This window comes from Emys orbicularis, chromosome 6, assembly GCF_028017835.1.
Source record: "Emys orbicularis isolate rEmyOrb1 chromosome 6, rEmyOrb1.hap1, whole genome shotgun sequence".
In the NCBI taxonomy this organism is placed as follows: Eukaryota; Metazoa; Chordata; order Testudines; family Emydidae; genus Emys; species Emys orbicularis.
The window spans coordinates 125,168,560-125,187,524 of NC_088688.1; the positions used below are offsets into that span (position 1 = coordinate 125,168,560).

The following is an 18,965-nucleotide window of genomic DNA, read 5'->3' on the forward strand; positions in this document are numbered from 1 at the left end:
GAACCAGAACCACCGTGGTACTGATAGAAGGGAAGCAACCTGAGTGGAGCACTGCCCCGAGTGTTACTTTAGGGTCCAAAGCTGCTTCCCTGCTGGAGCAGGGCTCACTTAGTGGCCACGGCTCAATAGTCTTCAAAGTCCTGGGGGCCTTGTAGGCAATCTGAGGGCCTAGTGGCCAAATTATAGTCTGTCCTTCTCCGGTTGGGCTAGGAGCAGAGGGAAGGGTTGGGAGACCCAGGCCCTATCTCTCCACTGGGTCCAGACCAAGGGGGGAGGCTGTTTCCATCCCCTGTTTCCATCCTGAGCTGATACCTCAGACCAGCCTCCCCTGGGCCACTTCCTACCTCCCAGGGCACTCTTTGTTTTGGGGCGTTGTCCATAGCAACACAAGATTCTATTACCACGACAACCAAGTACACAACAGATGTGATCACAGCCCTCTGCCTCCCTCCTCGAGGAAGCTGTTCAAGGAGTTGCAGTGATTCAGAGAGTCACTTGGGGCTGCCCAGCTCCCTTCCAGTGTCCAGTGATTCCCCCTTGGAGAGAAAGGGTCAGGCCCCTGGCTGCCCCATCAGGCCTTGTCCCCAGTCCAGGTCCTTCCCTTGTGGATTCCACTGTCCCAGAAGGTTCTAACTGGCTTCCTTCCTTTAGACTGCTTCTCCTTCCCTCTCCCCTACTTGATTGCCAGACTCCCATTTTAAGCAGGTCCTCCATTTGGAGCATGCTCCATGGCTGATGTGGGGCGGGGCCTTCTTGGCCCAGCACGGTTCCATCACCGCTTTAGTCTGAGTGGGGGGGGTCTGTAAACCCCATCGCATGTGCACCCGCAAAGCCCCTATTGCAGGCAATTGTGTGTTTGCCACAAGCTGTGCTCCATCAGCCCCTTTTCAAAACTCACGTGTCAGAGGAAACACAACAAAACAGGCATGAACATTCAGCTTCTTAGCTGGGGCACTGCAGAGTCACATGAAACTGTTGTGGCTGAGGGTGTGGGCAGTGGTCCCAAGATGACTGGGATGGCAGGAGTTGTGGGCACGCTCTGGCGTTCATGTTCATCTGCACGCTGACTGCTTTGCTTTTAATTACAGCCTCCACGGGGTCCGTGACCCAAGTCTCGACAGTGAGCACTGACTCCGCAGGCTCCTCCTACTCCATTAGTGGAATTCTGGGAATTACATCCCCCAGTGCTGAAAGCAACAAACGCAAACGCGATGAAGGTAAACGGGCCTGTTTTCTCTTTGGTGGGTTCCACGTACTGAAAAAGGGGCGGGCGGCGTTGGAAAGATGCTCTATCTGCTATTGTCTTCAATATTCACTTTCTTACAACTCACCATATCTAGTTGTGTCTGACATGGGTCCATGTAACCTGCTTTTGTGACTTAATCTGTTCATGTGGGAACTGTTTCTACCGGAGAGCTATTGCGTGGCCAGCTGGGCTGAGATAGGTACTGAGATGACTGTGATGCTAAGGAGACATTGCCTCTGTGTGCAAGGTTTTCATGCTGGTGTGACTCCATCAATGGCAATGGAGTTTCTTCCGATTTCTACAGGTCTACGTGAGATCACAATCAGGCCCAGATAGTCTGCCCCTGCTCCACTTGAAGTCAATGGCAGCTAGAATGGAAGCAGGATTGGTCCCATGGTCAGGTGCCAGTATTCATATATTATAAAGCACATGGGATGCATTGCATTTTTCAATGACTTACGAACAAAACTGAACTAAACTAAGAAAGCTTCCCACCCATCAGTGCAAATGGCAAGATACATTATTACGATGGCACAACTCTGCACCCTGTTAAAAATAAAATACAAATGAGGTGGATTAGACTCGTCCGAGATCTGGATGGTTTATAGGAACAGTTTCCTTTCTCCAGCACTTCCTCAGCTCCCATTGACATCAGTGGGATTTTTGACAGCGAAGGCTGCACTAAAGGCAGCTTGATTTTGTTTTGTATGGAGCATTTGCTGTAGCTTTTGCATTCTTCTTAAGGTTCATAATTTAAATGTCACTATGCAGCCTGGATGTTGCTTTGATGAACATGCTGCATTACCTTTAAAAATAAGGATAATTTAGGACAAATGACGGGATATTCTGAATTTGAATTTTTTAAAGATGCCTTAAATTATAACTGGCTCTTTCCTTAGAATCATAGGGTACGTCTACACTACCCACTGGATCGGCGGGTAGTGATCGATCTATAGGGGATCGATTTATCGCGTCTAGTGTAGACGCGATACAATCAATCCCCGATCGCTCTGCCGTCGACTCCGGAACTCCACCGCGGCGAGAGGCGTAGCTGAAGTTGCGTATCTTAGGTCGACCCCCCTGCTAGTGTAGACCTAGCCACTGAATCATAGAATATCAGGGTTGGAAGGGACCTCAGGAGGTCATCTAGTCCAACCCCCTGCTCAAAGCAGGGCCAATCCCCAACTAAATCATCCTTGAAGGCATGTAAAGGATGTTTCTTATTATCTAACCGCAGGAGTTCCAGAGGCTAGGAAATATCATTGGCCAGCCACACCCACCTGCCAGCCACACCCACCTATTATAATCAAAGGAGTGGGACAATTTTAACCCTGGGGCAAGTTTAGGGCCTGATCCTGTAGACATTGTTGTATGGGAGTGACTTCACTGGGGCTTCTCACATGTGTAAATTACTCGCTCGTGGCAATGGTTGGAGGATTGAGGCCTTAGTTTGTTTTCTTTCTGCCCATTTGTTGCCGCCCCTGCTGCTTAAACTACTACAGTCGTTGCTTTTGTGCAACGGTGGTCACAAAGCGCAGACACTGCTGCTCTTGACGAGGAGTCTGTTCTGCCAGCCATGTGCCTGCCCTGTTCATGGGATTTGCACACACACTCCTCAAGGGGAGAAATGACCCCGGAGTCTTTGTAAACTCTGGGGCAGGAAGGGAAAAAGCAATGTTTTCTCGGTGGCCTCGAGCCTCACAATCAGCCTGACAGGACATTTAAGTCCGTTATTCTCCTGTTCAATTCATCCCACTCTTTGTATGTACACACAGAAAACAAGCCCGGAGTGCCAGTCCAAGTCCAAACAACGAGTGTGTGTGGCCGTCCCCAGGGCTGCACAAAGCGGTCAGGTGCAGAGGGCCGTTTTAATCCTGGGACCATGGAAGTCAATTGCAAAACTCCCATTGACCTCTGTGGGGCCTAGATTTCCCTCAGACTGTGGCTGGCTGCACGGGTGCAAAGACTCGGTTTGTACATGCAGTTGCAGTAGGTGTGCACATTAATTAGGTGTGCAGTTGCACACTTGACTTTTTGAAAATCAGGCCATACCTATACACATAAATGTTGGCATTATAGTAGGAGCAGTAGCAAACTCTGTAGTTAATTAAAGATGCATAACCATCTACCGTGGTGACAAGAGCAGTATGGGAACCAGGACAGAAAATATGGACTCTCCATCCTACAGCCCTGTTTCCAGTCACTTGTAACTTTCCAAACCGTTCTCCTTTGGGGCCGACATTTTACAGGGTTGATCTGTGCTGAAAGGTGATTTTTTAAAACGTTGAGCTAACCTTTTCTGCAATGCGTTAAGGGAAAAGCTGCATAGTCCGTAGGGTTTGGCAGAGAGGCAATCTCAATGTTGCAAACTCTCACAGAGATATCACAATAGTTTTCTAAATGTCTCCTAAAGCCCCAGCTCCCGGAGCCACAGGAGAATCTCAGATTTCATTTATAAGCAGTAAACCCTCATAGCTGCAGAGAAAAGATTGAGACTGTGAAAGGCTCAAACCCAGAATGCTACCCATCCCCAGTACGCCAATCTGCAATAGCAGTGCTGCTGTCTTCACTGCCCACTGAAACTGCACAGCTAACGGGCTCCCTCCTGCAGACTTGTTAAGTGGGGTAGACAGGGTGCTCTGGTAAGTGTCTAGCTAAATGGTTCCACAGTATGGAATTTCTTTTTTCTGTCTTGATCCCCCCTTCCTCCCAGTAAATTCCATTAACACCCTTCTCCCCCCACTAAGCGCTTGTCACCTGTGCACAGTTAAGCACTCAAAATGCACTCCGAGTAGTCCAAAGAAGCCCCACTTTTGTATTGGAGACTCTAGGGAAATGGAATCATATTATATTGTATTCTTTCAGGAAGAGGAAAATGTGATGGTTTAATGATGGACTGTATCGTAATATATATGCACAAGGGGGCAGAGTTAACTTTGCCATTTACTGACTTTTGTGAGCTCAACGCTACATGGTTAACGTTCTCGTGACTTAGTTTTTTGACATATGTCTCTCTCCATATTGAGGGAGGGGTCTGTTTGTATATAGATCTCTGACAAGTAGAGCCACTGACTAGGTAACCATTGTAAATTGATCTAGGCTTCTGTCTGAGTGGGACAGTGAAATGGAATGGGTTCGCTCTTCAACTCTGCAAGCTGTATCCAGCACTCAGTAGGATTCGTTGCCTTTTTTGTTCCTCTCGGTCTGGACATTTTTTTTAGCAGCTGTCACCAGTCTTTAACCCAGTGGGTTGCTAGCCTAATAGCAACAGGGGCAAACCAAATCAGACAATCTTTATTGGCTTATTCAGCTGAAGGTGCCATTCCCCCTCCCGCATTGTAAAGTAGACTTGGAGCAGATGTGCCTTAGTGGGGGATCGGTTGCTTTCACTTATAGTTAAAGGACATACTACCGGGGACTGACACAAGGAGCAGACTACACAGTAGCTAGACACTGGCTTACTAAAGAGAGATGCGATCGGCTTTCTAAGTTTAAAAAGGCAGACGCCGTTGGGCACGGTTGCTGTTTTGTTTTCAGATTCCCCTCTCTACCTTCGGTTGCTTCATTCGGATTTTCCCTGCGTGTAGTGGGAAGCCCGAGCGATGCATGTTGAGCAGATGGGTGGGAGGATGGAGAATGATCTTATTTTATCGTCTTCTAATGAATTCCATTCAGCTGAAAGAAGGCCATAGAGGGGAACAGGCAGTGAGCGTGGGACCCACAAGTAGGTTAGGTTACATTTTAAAGACAGGTTTTTACAAATATCTCTATTCAAAGAAATTGTTTTATTCCATTAAAAGTCGTCTACATTTTCAGAAATGACTAGGGGTTTGCGGTGGCTCAGTTCCTGAGTGCCCAGCCTGAGCCATCGTAAAAGGGTCCTGGAATTCAGAATGTGCCGAGCGGCTGCCCTCTGAAAAGCACCATCTCAAATGGGACACCCAAAAATGGAGGCTCCCAAGATCACTACTCGGTTTTTAAATGAAGAGACTCTTCTGTTTGGATTTAAACTTTCCCCGGTGATGTTTGCCACCAGGGATGAACATAGATCAGATGAGGAGGGGGAGTTCTCCAGTTCTGGCTGCTGTCCTCATGTTCAGTTTTTCTTTTGGTGGTGCAGTGTTACGTTGTCTTGTGATGACAGGACAAAGCTACAGGAGAGAATAGGGGAAAAAGACAAAATGTATGCGAAAGGAGGTTGTGTCCCCAAGCAGACTTACATCCAGCCAAGGAAATGAATGTGTGTAGTGTGTATGCAATGTGTGTGTGTGTGTGTGTGTATAGTTGTCCTCTGCGTGTGTTTGTGCAGGGCACAGACATACTGTATGCATTACGTGTGTTTGTGCAATGGGTGTGCATTTGTGCAGGGTGCATGTGTACTGTTTGCAGTGTGTTTGTGCAGCATGCCTGCACACGGTGTTTAGCGTGTGTGTTTGCACAGTGCATGTAATGTTTGTGGAATGTACGTGTAGGGTGCCTGTAAGTGGTGTTTGTGTTTGTGCAGTGCGCGTGCGTGCAGTGTGTGCATGTGTATGCGTGCAGTGTGGGTGTGTGGTGTGTAACATGTGTTTGTGCGGTGATTGTGTGTGTGTATAGCTCAGCAGGGTCACGTCCCTGGAGGGCCCCACAAGCCCATTGCTATAAGTGATGAGATTTTGTAACAAAACTCCAAATGGGTGCTGGCGCTCTGCCTCGGCAGTCACTGAACTCACCCGGCAGTTACTGCACGCGAGAAGAGGTTTAAATAGGTGTTTTTAACAGAGAGATTTGATGCAACCTCTCTCTCTCTCCTCCAGGATTTCTCTGTCCGTCTCCCCTGGCCAGCAGGAGGGGCACGGCTCCCTACAGAGGCGGGCAAAGAGACGGCTCCCAGCTGGGACGCCTCTTTGTCTCCCATCAGGTGGTGCTGTTGCTACCCCTCCTGGCAGTGTGGCTGGGAGTCCCAGCCAGGCACCAGCTCCTGTTGCTGCTCCCACTGCAGAGTGTGCTGTTTGGTGGGGTCTCAGGTCACAGTCAAGGCTGAAGGGAAGCTCCGGGGAGGGGGAGCTTTCCTTTTCTTTAACCCTGGCTTGTCACCGGCTCTTTGCACCACTGGGCTAGTGCATGAGACCTGCAAGTGAAAACGGCTATGCACCAGGATTTAGGTTTGGCGAGCCTGTTCCCATTGGCCGAGCTGAACGATGTGTGCAGCGCAAACAAACCTACCTGGACAGAAGCACCTGTGATTTTGAAAACCATTTCAGGACAAACACTCCCAGGTGGTGCCGTTATTCACCTGGGGAAGGAACGGCTCCGCTCTGCTGCGCTTACCTGGGCACACCCCAAATTCCAACCTGGATGGGAGTCTTTTCCTTAGTAAATTCTGCAGGATCGAGCCTGAAATTTGCAATGTGCCTTTAAGATGATTTGCCTCTCCAGAGGCAAGGAAGGCTGTAAAAAGGGTGAGTGCAGGTGGGCAAAGGTCCCAGGCAGGTCCCTGTAAACAGTAAAAGCGAGATGATGTCACTGGTGAGTGTATGTCCCCCCACACCATTCCCGAGAGGAGCTCTTTAGCTCAGACTGTAGCAGCGTATGGTTTTGGCTCCAGGGCTGACTTCCTTGACACTGGCATGGAGGAGTGGTCCCGGCTGGAGCAGAGAAGGATTTGCAAGCAGCCCTCAGAAGAGTTCACCAGCTCCCCTTGTCTGTGTATGTGCCCCGTCCTGCTCCGTGTGACTTGGTCAGTGAGCAGGTTTGTGGGCAGGAGTGGTGTGTCTGAAGCAAGAATTGCAAGACATTAGCGGGAAGTGAATTTCTAGCAGTGAGTCTTTCCATCGGACATCTGATTCCAAGGCACTAACATTTCTCATCAACGTGGTAGCAACAGTGGGAGCAGCTGGGTTGACATTTTAACCACTACAGGCCAGATTTTTAATGGTATTTAGATGCCTAAAGATGCTGAGAGGTGCCTAGTGGGATTGTTAGAGGCGCCTGGGCTTAGACATGCTTACGCTCTCCCTCCCACCATAGCTCACACAGGTGGAACTACTGTAGAGGTAGAGCAATAGTGGGGAATTGAGAGCAAAATGCACGGCCTGTGAGCTCTGTTCATGCAGGGACCAGTCCAGCTCCCTCTCTTCCCACTGACTCCACCGGGTGCTGAATTGGAAGACTCCCTGTGTGACCTACAGTATGTAGCCAGTTCAAATGGCGAATCTCAGCTGCCGGGAGGCCATTCTGGAAATGCAAGATTGGTGAGGAACCCACCGCCTAAAACCTGTTTGCATGGAATATTCACTGAGTAATTTCAGAGAATGAACCAATCGGTGGGAACGCCGTTGGTCCGCAGACAGAACAAGGGGCTAAATGCGCCAAATACATCGCCCTGCTCAGCTCTGGTCACCAGTCTGCCTGGAAATGCGAGAAGAGTCAACCCCACCATCATAAATTAAGCACTGGGGAGGATGCGTGTGTTTGCTACCACCCACCTCTTTGGGCTGCAGAGGTGGCCTGGCTGCATTTAAATACCCCCACACAGAACAGCTGCGTAAACCATATTTCTAATTCCTCAGTGTAGAGTCTTCTCTGTGGTTGGGGGCATTTTGGGAATTGAAACCAGCATTAGAAGCAACCTTGACTTGCACCGTTTGCTTTGTTCCATCCTTGCCAGCCCTTACACTGTGTCGTTGCCATCCGCTGATGTTGGCGGTGTAGATGTCACTATTGCAGAGCCGGCCTGTTGAAAAACGCCTTTCCTGTGCTTCTGCTCGCCCCTCTTAGAAGCTGTGGGCCACGTGCTCCTGTTTGGAAGGAAAATCTGCAGCAGTAGCAGAGATAATAAAGAAAACTAGGGGTGTGTCTCCATTGCTGCCGGAGACGTGAGATGTACAGGTGCTAGTTGCACTCTAGCTAGCTGGCTAAAAATAGAAGGGAGGGGTCTGCGCCACGGTCTGAGGTTCTCGTTCCCTCCGAGGCTGCTTTTATTTAGGTGCCTCGGTTCAGATCTGTGCAACTCATTGAAGGCACCCGAGTTTGAAAACCGGGGCCCCGGCTCTTGATGTTTTTTCCAAGCACCCTGTGAATATTAATTAATAACGGTATCCTGTTACAGCGATGGGACAAACCCAATTTTACCAGCGACCCCTTCTGCCCCAAGGATGTGGTCAAGGGGGGAAACCAATAAAAGGCCAAGTGCAACAAGAGCAGCACTGCATCAAGGCCCTGTAATGGGTAGGGCCGGGTTTCCCTCCTTCCGGGCACATGGATCACGTCCTTCCAGCAGGACAACGGCCACCAGCTGCTGTAATGTCCAAGCAGAGCGGTGGGCACGTCTCCACCGCAGTTAGCACATGGTGAGCAGGAAGCAGCCTTGGGCAGGAGTGCGCAGTGCAGGGGGAGGGGAACGGGCCGGGGGATGGAAATCTGCATTCCACCAAGCGCTTCCATTGCAGTGTGTCACTGCTGAGCGCAGGGCTAAGGTCCGATGCTATTTGAACTCTTCTTTCTGAGGTTATCAGAAGGGAGCACCCCACATTTTTAGCCACTCATCCAGCTCCCCTGGCTTTTACCTAGATCACCTCCTAAGAAGAGCGCCATTGATTTCAGCCAGGAGCATATTGTCCATAGCTCCCTCACCAGCTGGGGGGCTGGCCTACAGCTCTGTACTGTACTTACCCATCCAGTGGGGTCTCATCTCTGGCCGCACACTGCTTTGTCTGTCTGCCACTGGGAGAAAAATCTGCTGCTTTATTTATCTTCTCCTGCTTCTCTTTTGCTGCCTATGCGCCAGGCAGCCCACTTGGAACATTCTCCCACTTACTGACCCACCTGATAACAATAATTATGATTTTCTCGGGCCAGCCCCCCCACCGCTGTAAATTAGTGCAGCCCCATTGACTAGGGCTCTGTTGACGTACACCAGCTGTGGATCTAGCGCATTAATATTTCGCCAGTGCCAGAAGTATTCATGACACTGTAGAGAAGATGTAGCTTCCCCGAAGGATGAAAATCTTACAAAGTGCAGCCCTTACTCACTCTGAGGAGCATTTACTCCCACGAGCAGGGCCATTCTTCGATGGTGCTGCTCCAGGGAATAAGCTCTCCCCAGCAGGGCAATGGGCAAACAAACGAACCATGGTAAAAGCCGGCAAAGGAGAGAGGGACCGGCCTGGGTGAGGACAGAGAAAGCTGTTCAGAAGCCGGGTGTCCTGGTTAGGCCAGGAGGAGTGGGAGCCCTGCATGCCAGGTGCTCTGGTGGAGTGCTAGCACTGTGCCACTGGGGCGGCGATGATGCATGTGCAGCGCGTGAGTGTCTCTCCTTCCCCCTCTGCTCTTTACTGTTATTTTTCATTTGGGATGAGATAGGGCAAGAGAAGGGGAGCTGATGGGAAAGGAGAGGAGGCCGGCGGCTGGGAGCTAGCTGAAGGAGGAGGGGTTGGGAGGGGAAGAACAAGGATGTTAGGGGTGCTGGAGGAGGGAGACAACTCCAGCACATGGGGGGGGGGGAGGCTTGAAAAGTGGCCAGAACGGGCAGAGCCAGAGGCGAGGGCTGAGACGCATGCAGGAGCAGGGCCGTTCGGTGCATGAGGAGCTCCATCGATGGGAGATGGAGAGAGCCAGTTGGTGGGGGAAGGAAGGCTGTCGAGGCCACAGCCTGATTCTCTTGTCCTGGTAGAGGGCTATTTTGGGCAACTGCTTCCCAAGCTTTATACACACAAAACGGGTCTCCTTTCGGTTTCCCTGGTGACTGAGGAGGCTTCTTTGAGGTCAAGAGACTAGAAATCTTCTCCCTTCTGCACATGGACCAAAGGAGGGAGGGGAGCTGCTCTGAGTAGGTTCCTCTTTCCCTTCTCACATGTGCCCAGGGAAGGTGGTGTCTGCCCGGGTTTCCTAGGGTCATTTGAAATTCGATCACATTTATATTCCGGGATCCAAATCCCAATCAGATATTAGGGCGCTCACAAAGGAATATCACCTGACAATGGTTACTTCCCAGGTGTAATGTAGAGAGCAGCTGGGGCAAACCCGATTCTTGTCCTCACCACTGAGGTGAGAAAAGCCATTGCACCACATGGCTGGTGCCTCAGCAGGGTTTTCCCTCTAGACTTGCTCAGGTAGATTTCATGGAGAAAAGAAGGGTTTGGTCTTTGGGAGACTTGTAGGTTCTAGTCAAGCAGGAAAAGACTCATTTAAGACCTTGTCATATTGCTGGCAATTAATGTTAATTGTTGGAAAGGATTTTGTGATGGAAAACACACGCAGGCTGTTCCGGTCAGCAAAGTGGTGCAGTCTAGCTCAGAAGCCAAACACTAGGGAAGATCTTCAGCTGGTGTAAATCGGCAAAGCTCTGTTTATACCAGGACCAGATAGTATATGCTCTGGGCTAAAGCTACCCTTGTAGGTGGACACCTGATATTCAGCATTTCCGTGCACAGGGATCTATTGAAATAATTCACTGAGGAACGTAGCCTGTGAGGACATAAAAGGCGAGGGAAGCTGTCAAAAGACTGGGCGGGAAAATGCAGAAGGTTATGGAGAGAAAAAATCATTCGCCGATGGAAATTTTAACATATATTAGAGGTGTGCTCAACTAAAGTGCCTGACAAAACTCAGTGACAGCACTAGTACGCTGGGTTCAGAAGGGGTCAAGTGGAGTTTAGGTTTACCAGACAGTGAGTCAAGTTTTGTTCATCACATGTGAGCAATGTTGTATAGCTTGCAAATTATTAATTTATAGATATACTCTCTCACACTCACAAACCTAAAAACCAAAGACATCTGGCAAAAAAGGAATGGAAAAAATACACAGAGAAATTAAACTGTTTGGAATCTACATGTAACCAGCGATGTGAGAGTAAAGAAGAACATGAGAAACAATGGATGTTTGGAATCTACTTATACAGTTAGCAGGTCCAGCCCAGCAAATCCTTACTCACATGCGTATTCTTTACTCATGAAAGTATTTCTGTTGATTTTAATGAGATTAAGATTTTGCGGGTCTGTGGGCACTGATTTAAATTCCTCCCTCATTTAAATAGTTCTTTGATTTCGGGAATGTCTCAAAATACTATGAGATGATTGTTCAATCAATGTATCCATTCCCCCAAAGCAACTATATCTACATCCATACATTGAGAACAGCCTTTAACATGGTTTGATTTGGACTTTACTATCTACATCACAATAATGACTCCATGCACAATAATGACTCTAATGCAATCCACTGCTTGCTGGGATTATTTCAGAGAAACCATGCAAGCTAAAATGCTGGAACAAGATATTACACTTCCTGCTGTTGCCTTTATGGGCTTGATTTTCCACTCCGTTACACCATTTTTACATTGGTGTAACTCCGGCGGACTCCATGGAATTACACTGATATAGGGTTGCTGTTAAAAGGTGGAAAGTATTTAAAGTATTAGTAGCACTTTGGCCAGATTCACCAGTGTACTCCGGCTGCTGTGAGCCATTCCAATGAGACAAAATAGCCATTAAACCTGACTTAACTGGCCACTTAGCGGTGTTCATAGTTACGCAGTGTCCCTGGAGCTGTGGAAAGCAGGTAGTGCACACCAGTGAATCCCTGCTCTGCCCTGTCCATGAGTGCTAGGCACAGGACAGACCTGTTATCCAGGCTGGATGCTTGTCATCTCCAACACCAGTCAATGTCAGCAATCTACTCTCAATTCCCTAGCTGCACTATGAAGCACTTGTAGGATTTTATCCTGCTGCTTTCTGACGGAATTAACATTTAAAGTCTCTCCCATCTACATTACAGATCGGTTGAGGCGCTGTATAGGCACATTCCAGCAGTTGCATTGTATGCACTGTGGGGTTGCATTAGAGACTGATAGATTTGAAGGCCAGGAGGGACCATTGTGATTGTCAAGTTTCACATCGTGCACAACACAGGCCGTAGAATTAAAGTATGATCTTCTGCCACTTGAGCTAAAGGACAAAGTCCAACTATCTCCTTCCTTCTGCAATTAGCTGTGTTTCCTTAAATTTGGACAAATGACATTAAATGATTTATTTGTACAAATCTCCTGCGTGAAATAGATCAGCCTCTTTCCACGGTTGCCAATCATTAGATTATATTTTCCCAGAGTTTTCCAAGAGGATTTATCCCATACCTGGTGCCTATCATTCAATCAGTGGAATATGATTGTTGTCTTTGTTGTATTGTAGCTTCAGGTTGTGTGAGGATGTACATTGTCATTAAGTTCTTTGTTATCAAGTTCTCTCCAGTTGTTGTTGTTTTTTGCTATGAAGTCCATTTATAAGAGTGATGGTTGGTAGATGTACATTTAAAAATTTCACAGTTTTGGGTTTTCCCCTTTCTCCCAGACAGTAGAATGAATGAAATCCAGAGATTATTTTCTATTGCTCATTTTTAATTTTAATTTTAACTTTTTTTTTTTTTCATTTTTCCACTCTGTAACCTTCCAAAACTTCCTCCTCTTTGGAAGAGCTGGAGAGCGGCCAGAGGAAAAATGAAACGCTGCTCCTCTAACTTTGCCAAAGCATGAGAAGTTTTGAAAAGTGTCAGAGTAGCAAATGGAAAAAATAAAGAGTGGGGGAAAAAAATCCAATTTATAGGGGAATCACCTGATTCTTCTCAGGTGTGCCTCTTTCAAGGTTGGCTAGCCCAGGCCCTCCTGCCCTTGGAGAGCAAGCTATCCTGTTACACAGCTCGGCTAAGTAAGTTCAAGCTGCAGCTGATTGCCTATGGGCTTGAGCCAATGCCCACGACAGTTAATGAGGGTCTTTCCAGGGACTGCAGTGGGTGCTGGATGAGGCCCATGCAAGACGTGACTCAGCGAAATCCTGCCTTGCTGGTGAGAGCTGATGGGACCACAGCACAAGGTGGTATGGCTGCCGGCATATCTGCAGTTCTCTGCATGCCACAAGCCAGTGGGCCTTCCTGGGACACTTTCCATCCTGAACCCTCATGTAAAGGCAGCAGCAGCTGTTCTACAGCTGTCTGGAGTGGTACCCAAAACACTTGTCAATGGCTAGGCAGCTCCTGCACTGTTGTGCTGATCAATATGGTCTCTTTGTTTCCTGGTACTTCCCCGTCTGTCTGTCTGTCTGTATCCACCGGCTGTTTCTTGGCTTATGTTTAGATGGCAAGCTCTTTGGGGCAGGGGTGATCTGTGTGTACAGCACTTAGCCCAATGGGGTCCCGGTCCAGGACTGGGACTCCTAAGTGCTACAGTTGCCATGTTTCACCTCAGAGGTGGCTGCATTTCAGTGGTGGATCAAGGAACCCCCATGTCTAGTTTGATTATTAGGATCAATGCAGACTCAGTGGGCTCGCTGTGCAAATCCAGCTGCAGGATCTGGCCCTTACTTTGTAAAGCGCTGGAGGGACAGAGACTGGATATAGATGCCACCTATTGCACTGAGAGAGACAAGGTGAGTGAGGTTAATTGGACCAGCTTCTTCTGGTGGAAGGGACAAGCTCTTCTTCAGGTCTGGGCAGGTCTCCGAAAGCTTCTCCCTTCCACCAACGGAAGTTGGTCCAGCCAGAGATACCAGCTCACCTTGTCTCTCCCATAACCTGGGACCAACGCGGCTACCACGCCACTGCAGATGACATATCTTACTGCCGTGTTGTATTGAATGACAGGGGCAGAGGTGCTCTGAGCATGAAGCCCTTAATATGAGTCAATTAAAAGTGTGTGGGTCTCTCTCAGCCTCCACATGTGCAGCTGCTCTCTGATTTTGCTAGTTGTTTCCTTTTCAAAGCTCAGGGAGGCTAGAGAGGCTAGTATCTGTGTGTCTGTCTCTCCTCCCCTGCCCGTCTCTCTGTCTGCCTCACTTCCTCTGTCTCAGTGTCTGTCATTCACAACTGTTACAAATCCTGGAGCAAGATGGTGCGCGGGCTGTGAAATGGCTGCGTTTGGTCCCCCTTGGCCAGCCACTGGGAGCTTTTATGAATGGAGCAGTGTTTGCCTCAGGGATCAGGGCTGTGAAGAGCTCATTAATGGATAATGAATTCCCCCCCTCGCCCCCCGTTCCCCGAGAAGGAGTGGTGGTGATGGTGGCGGTGGTGATTTGACACAAACAGTGACAGGGCGTGATCTGCCGATGAATGGCCACTGTCATTGACAGAGTGATCGGATGGCAAGCAGCACTGCCGCTCTCTGTTCTAGGCCTGGGGCTTTGATCTCTGGGAGTGTGTTGGCTTCCGCCGGGCCTCTAAGGAGCACCTATTCAAGCCCTTTCCCCCTTCCCCCAGACAGACTAAAAGGAACTGGAGTCTCATACACACACATGCACACACAGAGTGTTCAGCTAAATGCTAATGCCATTCAGCTACCCAAAACTGGAGGCATCTGCAAAGGAGAGCCTCGTCTTCCTTTAGACGGAGCGGTGGGGGTGGGGAGGGGAGTTTGTTCTTGTCTGGAACCACATTAAAAATGTGAATTTATTAAATGCATCCGGCTTTTCTTAGACCAGGCGCTCACTTGGCCGGCTGAACAGGGAGCTTCCCAAATCAGCATTCTGCAATGGAACGAAACCAAAACGTGTCCCCACGAAATGAAAGTCGGGAAACAAAACGAAAGGAAACCTTTGGGGTTGAACATTCTGGGTTTTTCATTTCTGTAAAACAGAAACATTTTGTTCTGATTTTGACTTTTGCATTTCTTAAAACGTTATACAGGACAAAGTAAAAGTACGGCAAAGTCATTTCAAAACAGAATACTAAAATGCTCCATTCTAATTTTTTTCTGAAACTAAATTTCACTGAAATTAACATTTTCACAATACGTTTCAATTTCAGCCAAAAAGCATTTTCTGCTGGAAAAACAATACACTGTAAAATTAGCAGCCGGCTCTAGTAATGAATTCCTGTGTGTAGATCTCATTTGTTACTGTGGCAGGAGTCCCCAAATCCTGCAAGTACCTGAGTATGAGCAGCCCCGACACCCAGCCCTGATCCCCTCTCTACACTGATCATCTCACTATATCTGGCCTTGAGCACCACTGTAACAGGGTGGCCTGTTCCTTTAAGGGCCAGAGGCTTTGGGCCTGTCATTCCTGTTCAATTACCCCTGCCTGCTCCACCTGGCCAGGGGAGGTCTTAAAAGGAGGCAAACCCAGCAACTGAGGGCTGGTGGGGGGCAGTGGGCTGTTCTGTAGTGGGCAAGCAGCCTAAGTGAAGATAAGAACCAATCAGGGACTACAGCCCACCTGAAACCCTGCATAGGGGGTGATGGTGCTACCCTTTGGACAGTGAGTTTGAAGCTCAGGAGATGGGGTTGGTGCTGGGACAGTTTCTTGCAGCTGGGGCTAGCCTGTAAAGAAGGAAGCTAACAGCTGAGCCTAGCTGGGCTGCAGATTGGATTGTTTTGCTATTTTTGGTTCAGTGAAAGACTCGGAAGCCCCCAAAGGGGTTGAGCTCTGTTATGAGGCCAGGCCAGGCCTGTGGCCACAGTGAGCTGGAGAAGACACTGAGAAACTGAGGCAGGGCTGCTGCAGTACCATTTTCAGCCGTGAGGGACTGCTGGGGCAGCAGCTCTGTGACACCTTCTCTGCACCTGGCCCTGAGCCTCTCTCTACCCCTATTGAAGGTAAGGGCACTGCCTGCAGGAGTAAAATTAAGTGGGTGCATGTCATGTTTGCAGCATCAGAACCTTAATCAGTATAGGCTGGTAAGGACCCTGATATACCTGTGTGGCCTCCCTGGATCTTTGGCTTTGGCCACATAGTGGTAATCTGGCATTGTGGGACAGTGCCTCTCTTCCCCAAACAGGGTGTGGACAAAGCATTGTCTCCAGCATTGAAAAAGGCTATAGCGGATTATTACCATCTGGGGCAATGCCTGGCTCTCACGGCTCAGTTTTCTACTGTCTTGTAGGCACTAAGGGTGAAATGTGCCCTAGGCTTAAGAGGGAATGAAGTGGCGTGTAGGGGGTGGGCTGGTAACTGCAGGGCATCAGTTTCACCCACGGTGCTTTCTGGGCAGTTTAAACCTGATGTGCTGACAATATTCCAGCTCATGTTAGTGCCTCTCTCCTCCCAAATGAGCGCCTAACTGGCCATTTGGCGCACACAGCCCGGGCATATATTTGTTTGAAACAGAGCCCTTCAGGGCTACATTTTCAAAAGTGCTCATCTCCAGTGTAGGAGTGAAACTGGGTCCCTCCGGCAGTCAGTGAGAGTTTTGCCATTGATTTAATTGGGGGCTAGTCTTTCATCTCAGGTGCCTAAACAAAGGGGTCAGATTTTCACCAGTGGTCAGGGATCCAGTGGTTCTCAGTGGGAGCTACTGGGAGTTGGACAGCTTTGAAGATGTGGTCACTTCAGAGAGATGTAACTAAGGGCTTGTCTACACAATGGGCTGATGCACTCTGATGGGCTGTGATATCTAAAGCACAATAACGTGTTGCACGTTAACTGGTCCGTGTAGACCCTGCAGGTGTACATGAAAGGTTCCCCAGTGTACTTTCATGTAGTGCTGTTTCAAACAACACTATTCAAGTGTACCCACAGCATCTGTATGGACCAATTAATATGCAGCATGCTAGTTCGCTTTAGAAATCACCCCCCCATAGGGTGCATTAGTCCACAGTGTAGACAGGCCGTAAAATGGCTTACCTAAGAGAACACACTTTCTCTCAAGGCACCTACATATTTCATCTTATCTTGCTCTTTAGAACATGCTAGGTTCCTACTTGAAATTACTATCTAGTATAGGAACACAATTCAATCTCATTTGGGGGGTAAATAAGTCACTCTGTGCTGTGACACCATGCTGATGGGCTCAGGAGATGTATTGGAGCTGGTTAATTTTCTGACAGAATGTCTTTCTGTTGGAAAATGCCCTTGGACACAACTTTGTTTTTTAAATTTTTTTTTAAAAGAGACCAAGCATTTTTCAACCTTATTGGAACACCTTGATTTTTTCCATTTTGAAATGACTATCTGTTTCTAAGTGATAAAATAAATCAAGTCAAAATCAGAACAAAACATTCTGATTTTTATGAAAAACTTTCAATTGACTTGAAATGATTTCCCCCCCCCAAAAAACTTCATTTCATGGCAAATTTTTAAATTGTTTGGTTTTTTTGTTCTGATTCAGAACAAAAGCAAATTTTGAAATGTCAGAATTTCCCAGGAAAAGAAATCCTGAGTTTCAACCAGCCCTAAGAAATATGTCTAGCCAGACCAAGGGGACATCTAAAAAAAGGCTTAGGTGCAATGAATAATGGTTTTAATGGTGGTGATTTTGTCTCAAGCTGGAAGTCTTGCATTATCTTGCACTTTCCACTTCACCCGTGTACAATCTTAAGTTGTTGGATTTCATTTATATATTGCAGGAGAGAGCCAATAGTGAGGATAATAAAAATTGGGAGAATGGGGGGAAAAAATGGAGAGAGAGGTAGATTCTCATCAGGCTACATTGTCACAATCCAGTTATTTTGTTCTCTATATAAAATACTTTTCAATTAGTTGCCTTCATAAGTAATTAAAGACAGGACAGAGCATCTTCTGCAGGGGAAAAGGGCAGCAGTCTGTGGTGGAAGTATATTTAAATTAGAATAATCCAGATCTTGTTCACTCCTAGGTTTGGATGGAGTACTTTGACTTGCAGAAGGGAAGGATGCCATATACTGCTCATTTTGCTCTGGAGTAGGGTGGGGGTGGTGCATGGGTTGACTGATTTCTAAACTGGCTAGTGTAAACCTGCAGGTGTTACAGTGCAGTAGAACTCAAGCAAGTTCAGCTTTGTAATTATGGGTCAGTTGACCTCTCAGCGAAGGTCAATTGGATGAAAACTGCTTTCAGTGGGCCCACTATAAGGAGGTGAATTGTGACACCTGCTGCCAGGCCTGAGAGGAACAGTCCAGGACATTTCATTTTGCAGCACAGCCAGGCTGTGGAGCCCTTATTTCAAAGGGAAGCTTACGACACGACCAGTTGTGTGTTTCAAACCCGTGAAAGGTAGTTATTCCTGGCTGTGTGCGTTGGCTTTTCTGACAGGACCGGAATGCAGTCAGACGACAGCAATGATGTTCGTCTTTCAGACGTGGGCGGATAAGGTTTTACACCGTCTCCCCCCTCCCCCTTTTCTGTACATAAATCCACATGACTAAAATCTGTCCAAGTGTTTCCTCTACATCAAACGAAATGCTTCAAGTTTTGCCATGTAAAAGGAGTGCTGAGGAAATGTAACCTTATTCCAGACTTGCTCGGCTCAAGCGAATGCAAATTTCTGCCGGTAGTAAACAGGGCTTTGAAACATGCTGAGCTCCTACCCACCTCAAAGGGCCTCTTACAAAGCATTAAATCATTTGGCTACTCAATAGTTAAAACAGTTAGGCTAGGTCTACACTACAGCGGGGGGTCGACCTAAGATACGCAACTTCAGCTACGTGAATAGCGTAGCTGAAGTTGCGTATTTTAGGTCGACTTACCTGGCTGTGAGGACGGTGGCAAGTCGACCGCTGCCGCGCCGCCGTCGACTCCGCTGCCGCCTCTTGCCGCGGTGGATTTCCGGAGTCGACGGCAGAGCGATCAGGGATCGATTTTATCGCGTCTTCACTAGACGCGATAAGTCGATCCCCAATAGACCGATTGCTACCTGCCGATCCGGCGGGTAGTGAATACATGCCCTTAGAAGGAACTATTCGAAAACCAGGTACAGTATTTTTCTACACCATGTTTTGTCAGAGTGCCCTGAAGCACTAACCTCGTCATCCCTGTCTTAGTATCTTATCTTGATTTTGCA

The 18,965-nt window shown here is 48.1% G+C and overlaps 1 protein-coding gene across 1 annotated transcript in view; it reads left to right on the forward strand.

The window, feature by feature from the left end:
• The window catches only part of PAX5 (paired box 5), a 219,896-nt gene that overhangs the window by 22,277 nt on the left and 178,654 nt on the right, over positions 1–18,965 (forward strand). The window contains exon 5 of the mRNA XM_065406100.1: positions 1,089–1,217. Coding sequence (XP_065262172.1) covers positions 1,089–1,217 — 129 coding nt within the window. The remainder of the gene's footprint in view (positions 1–1,088; positions 1,218–18,965) is intronic.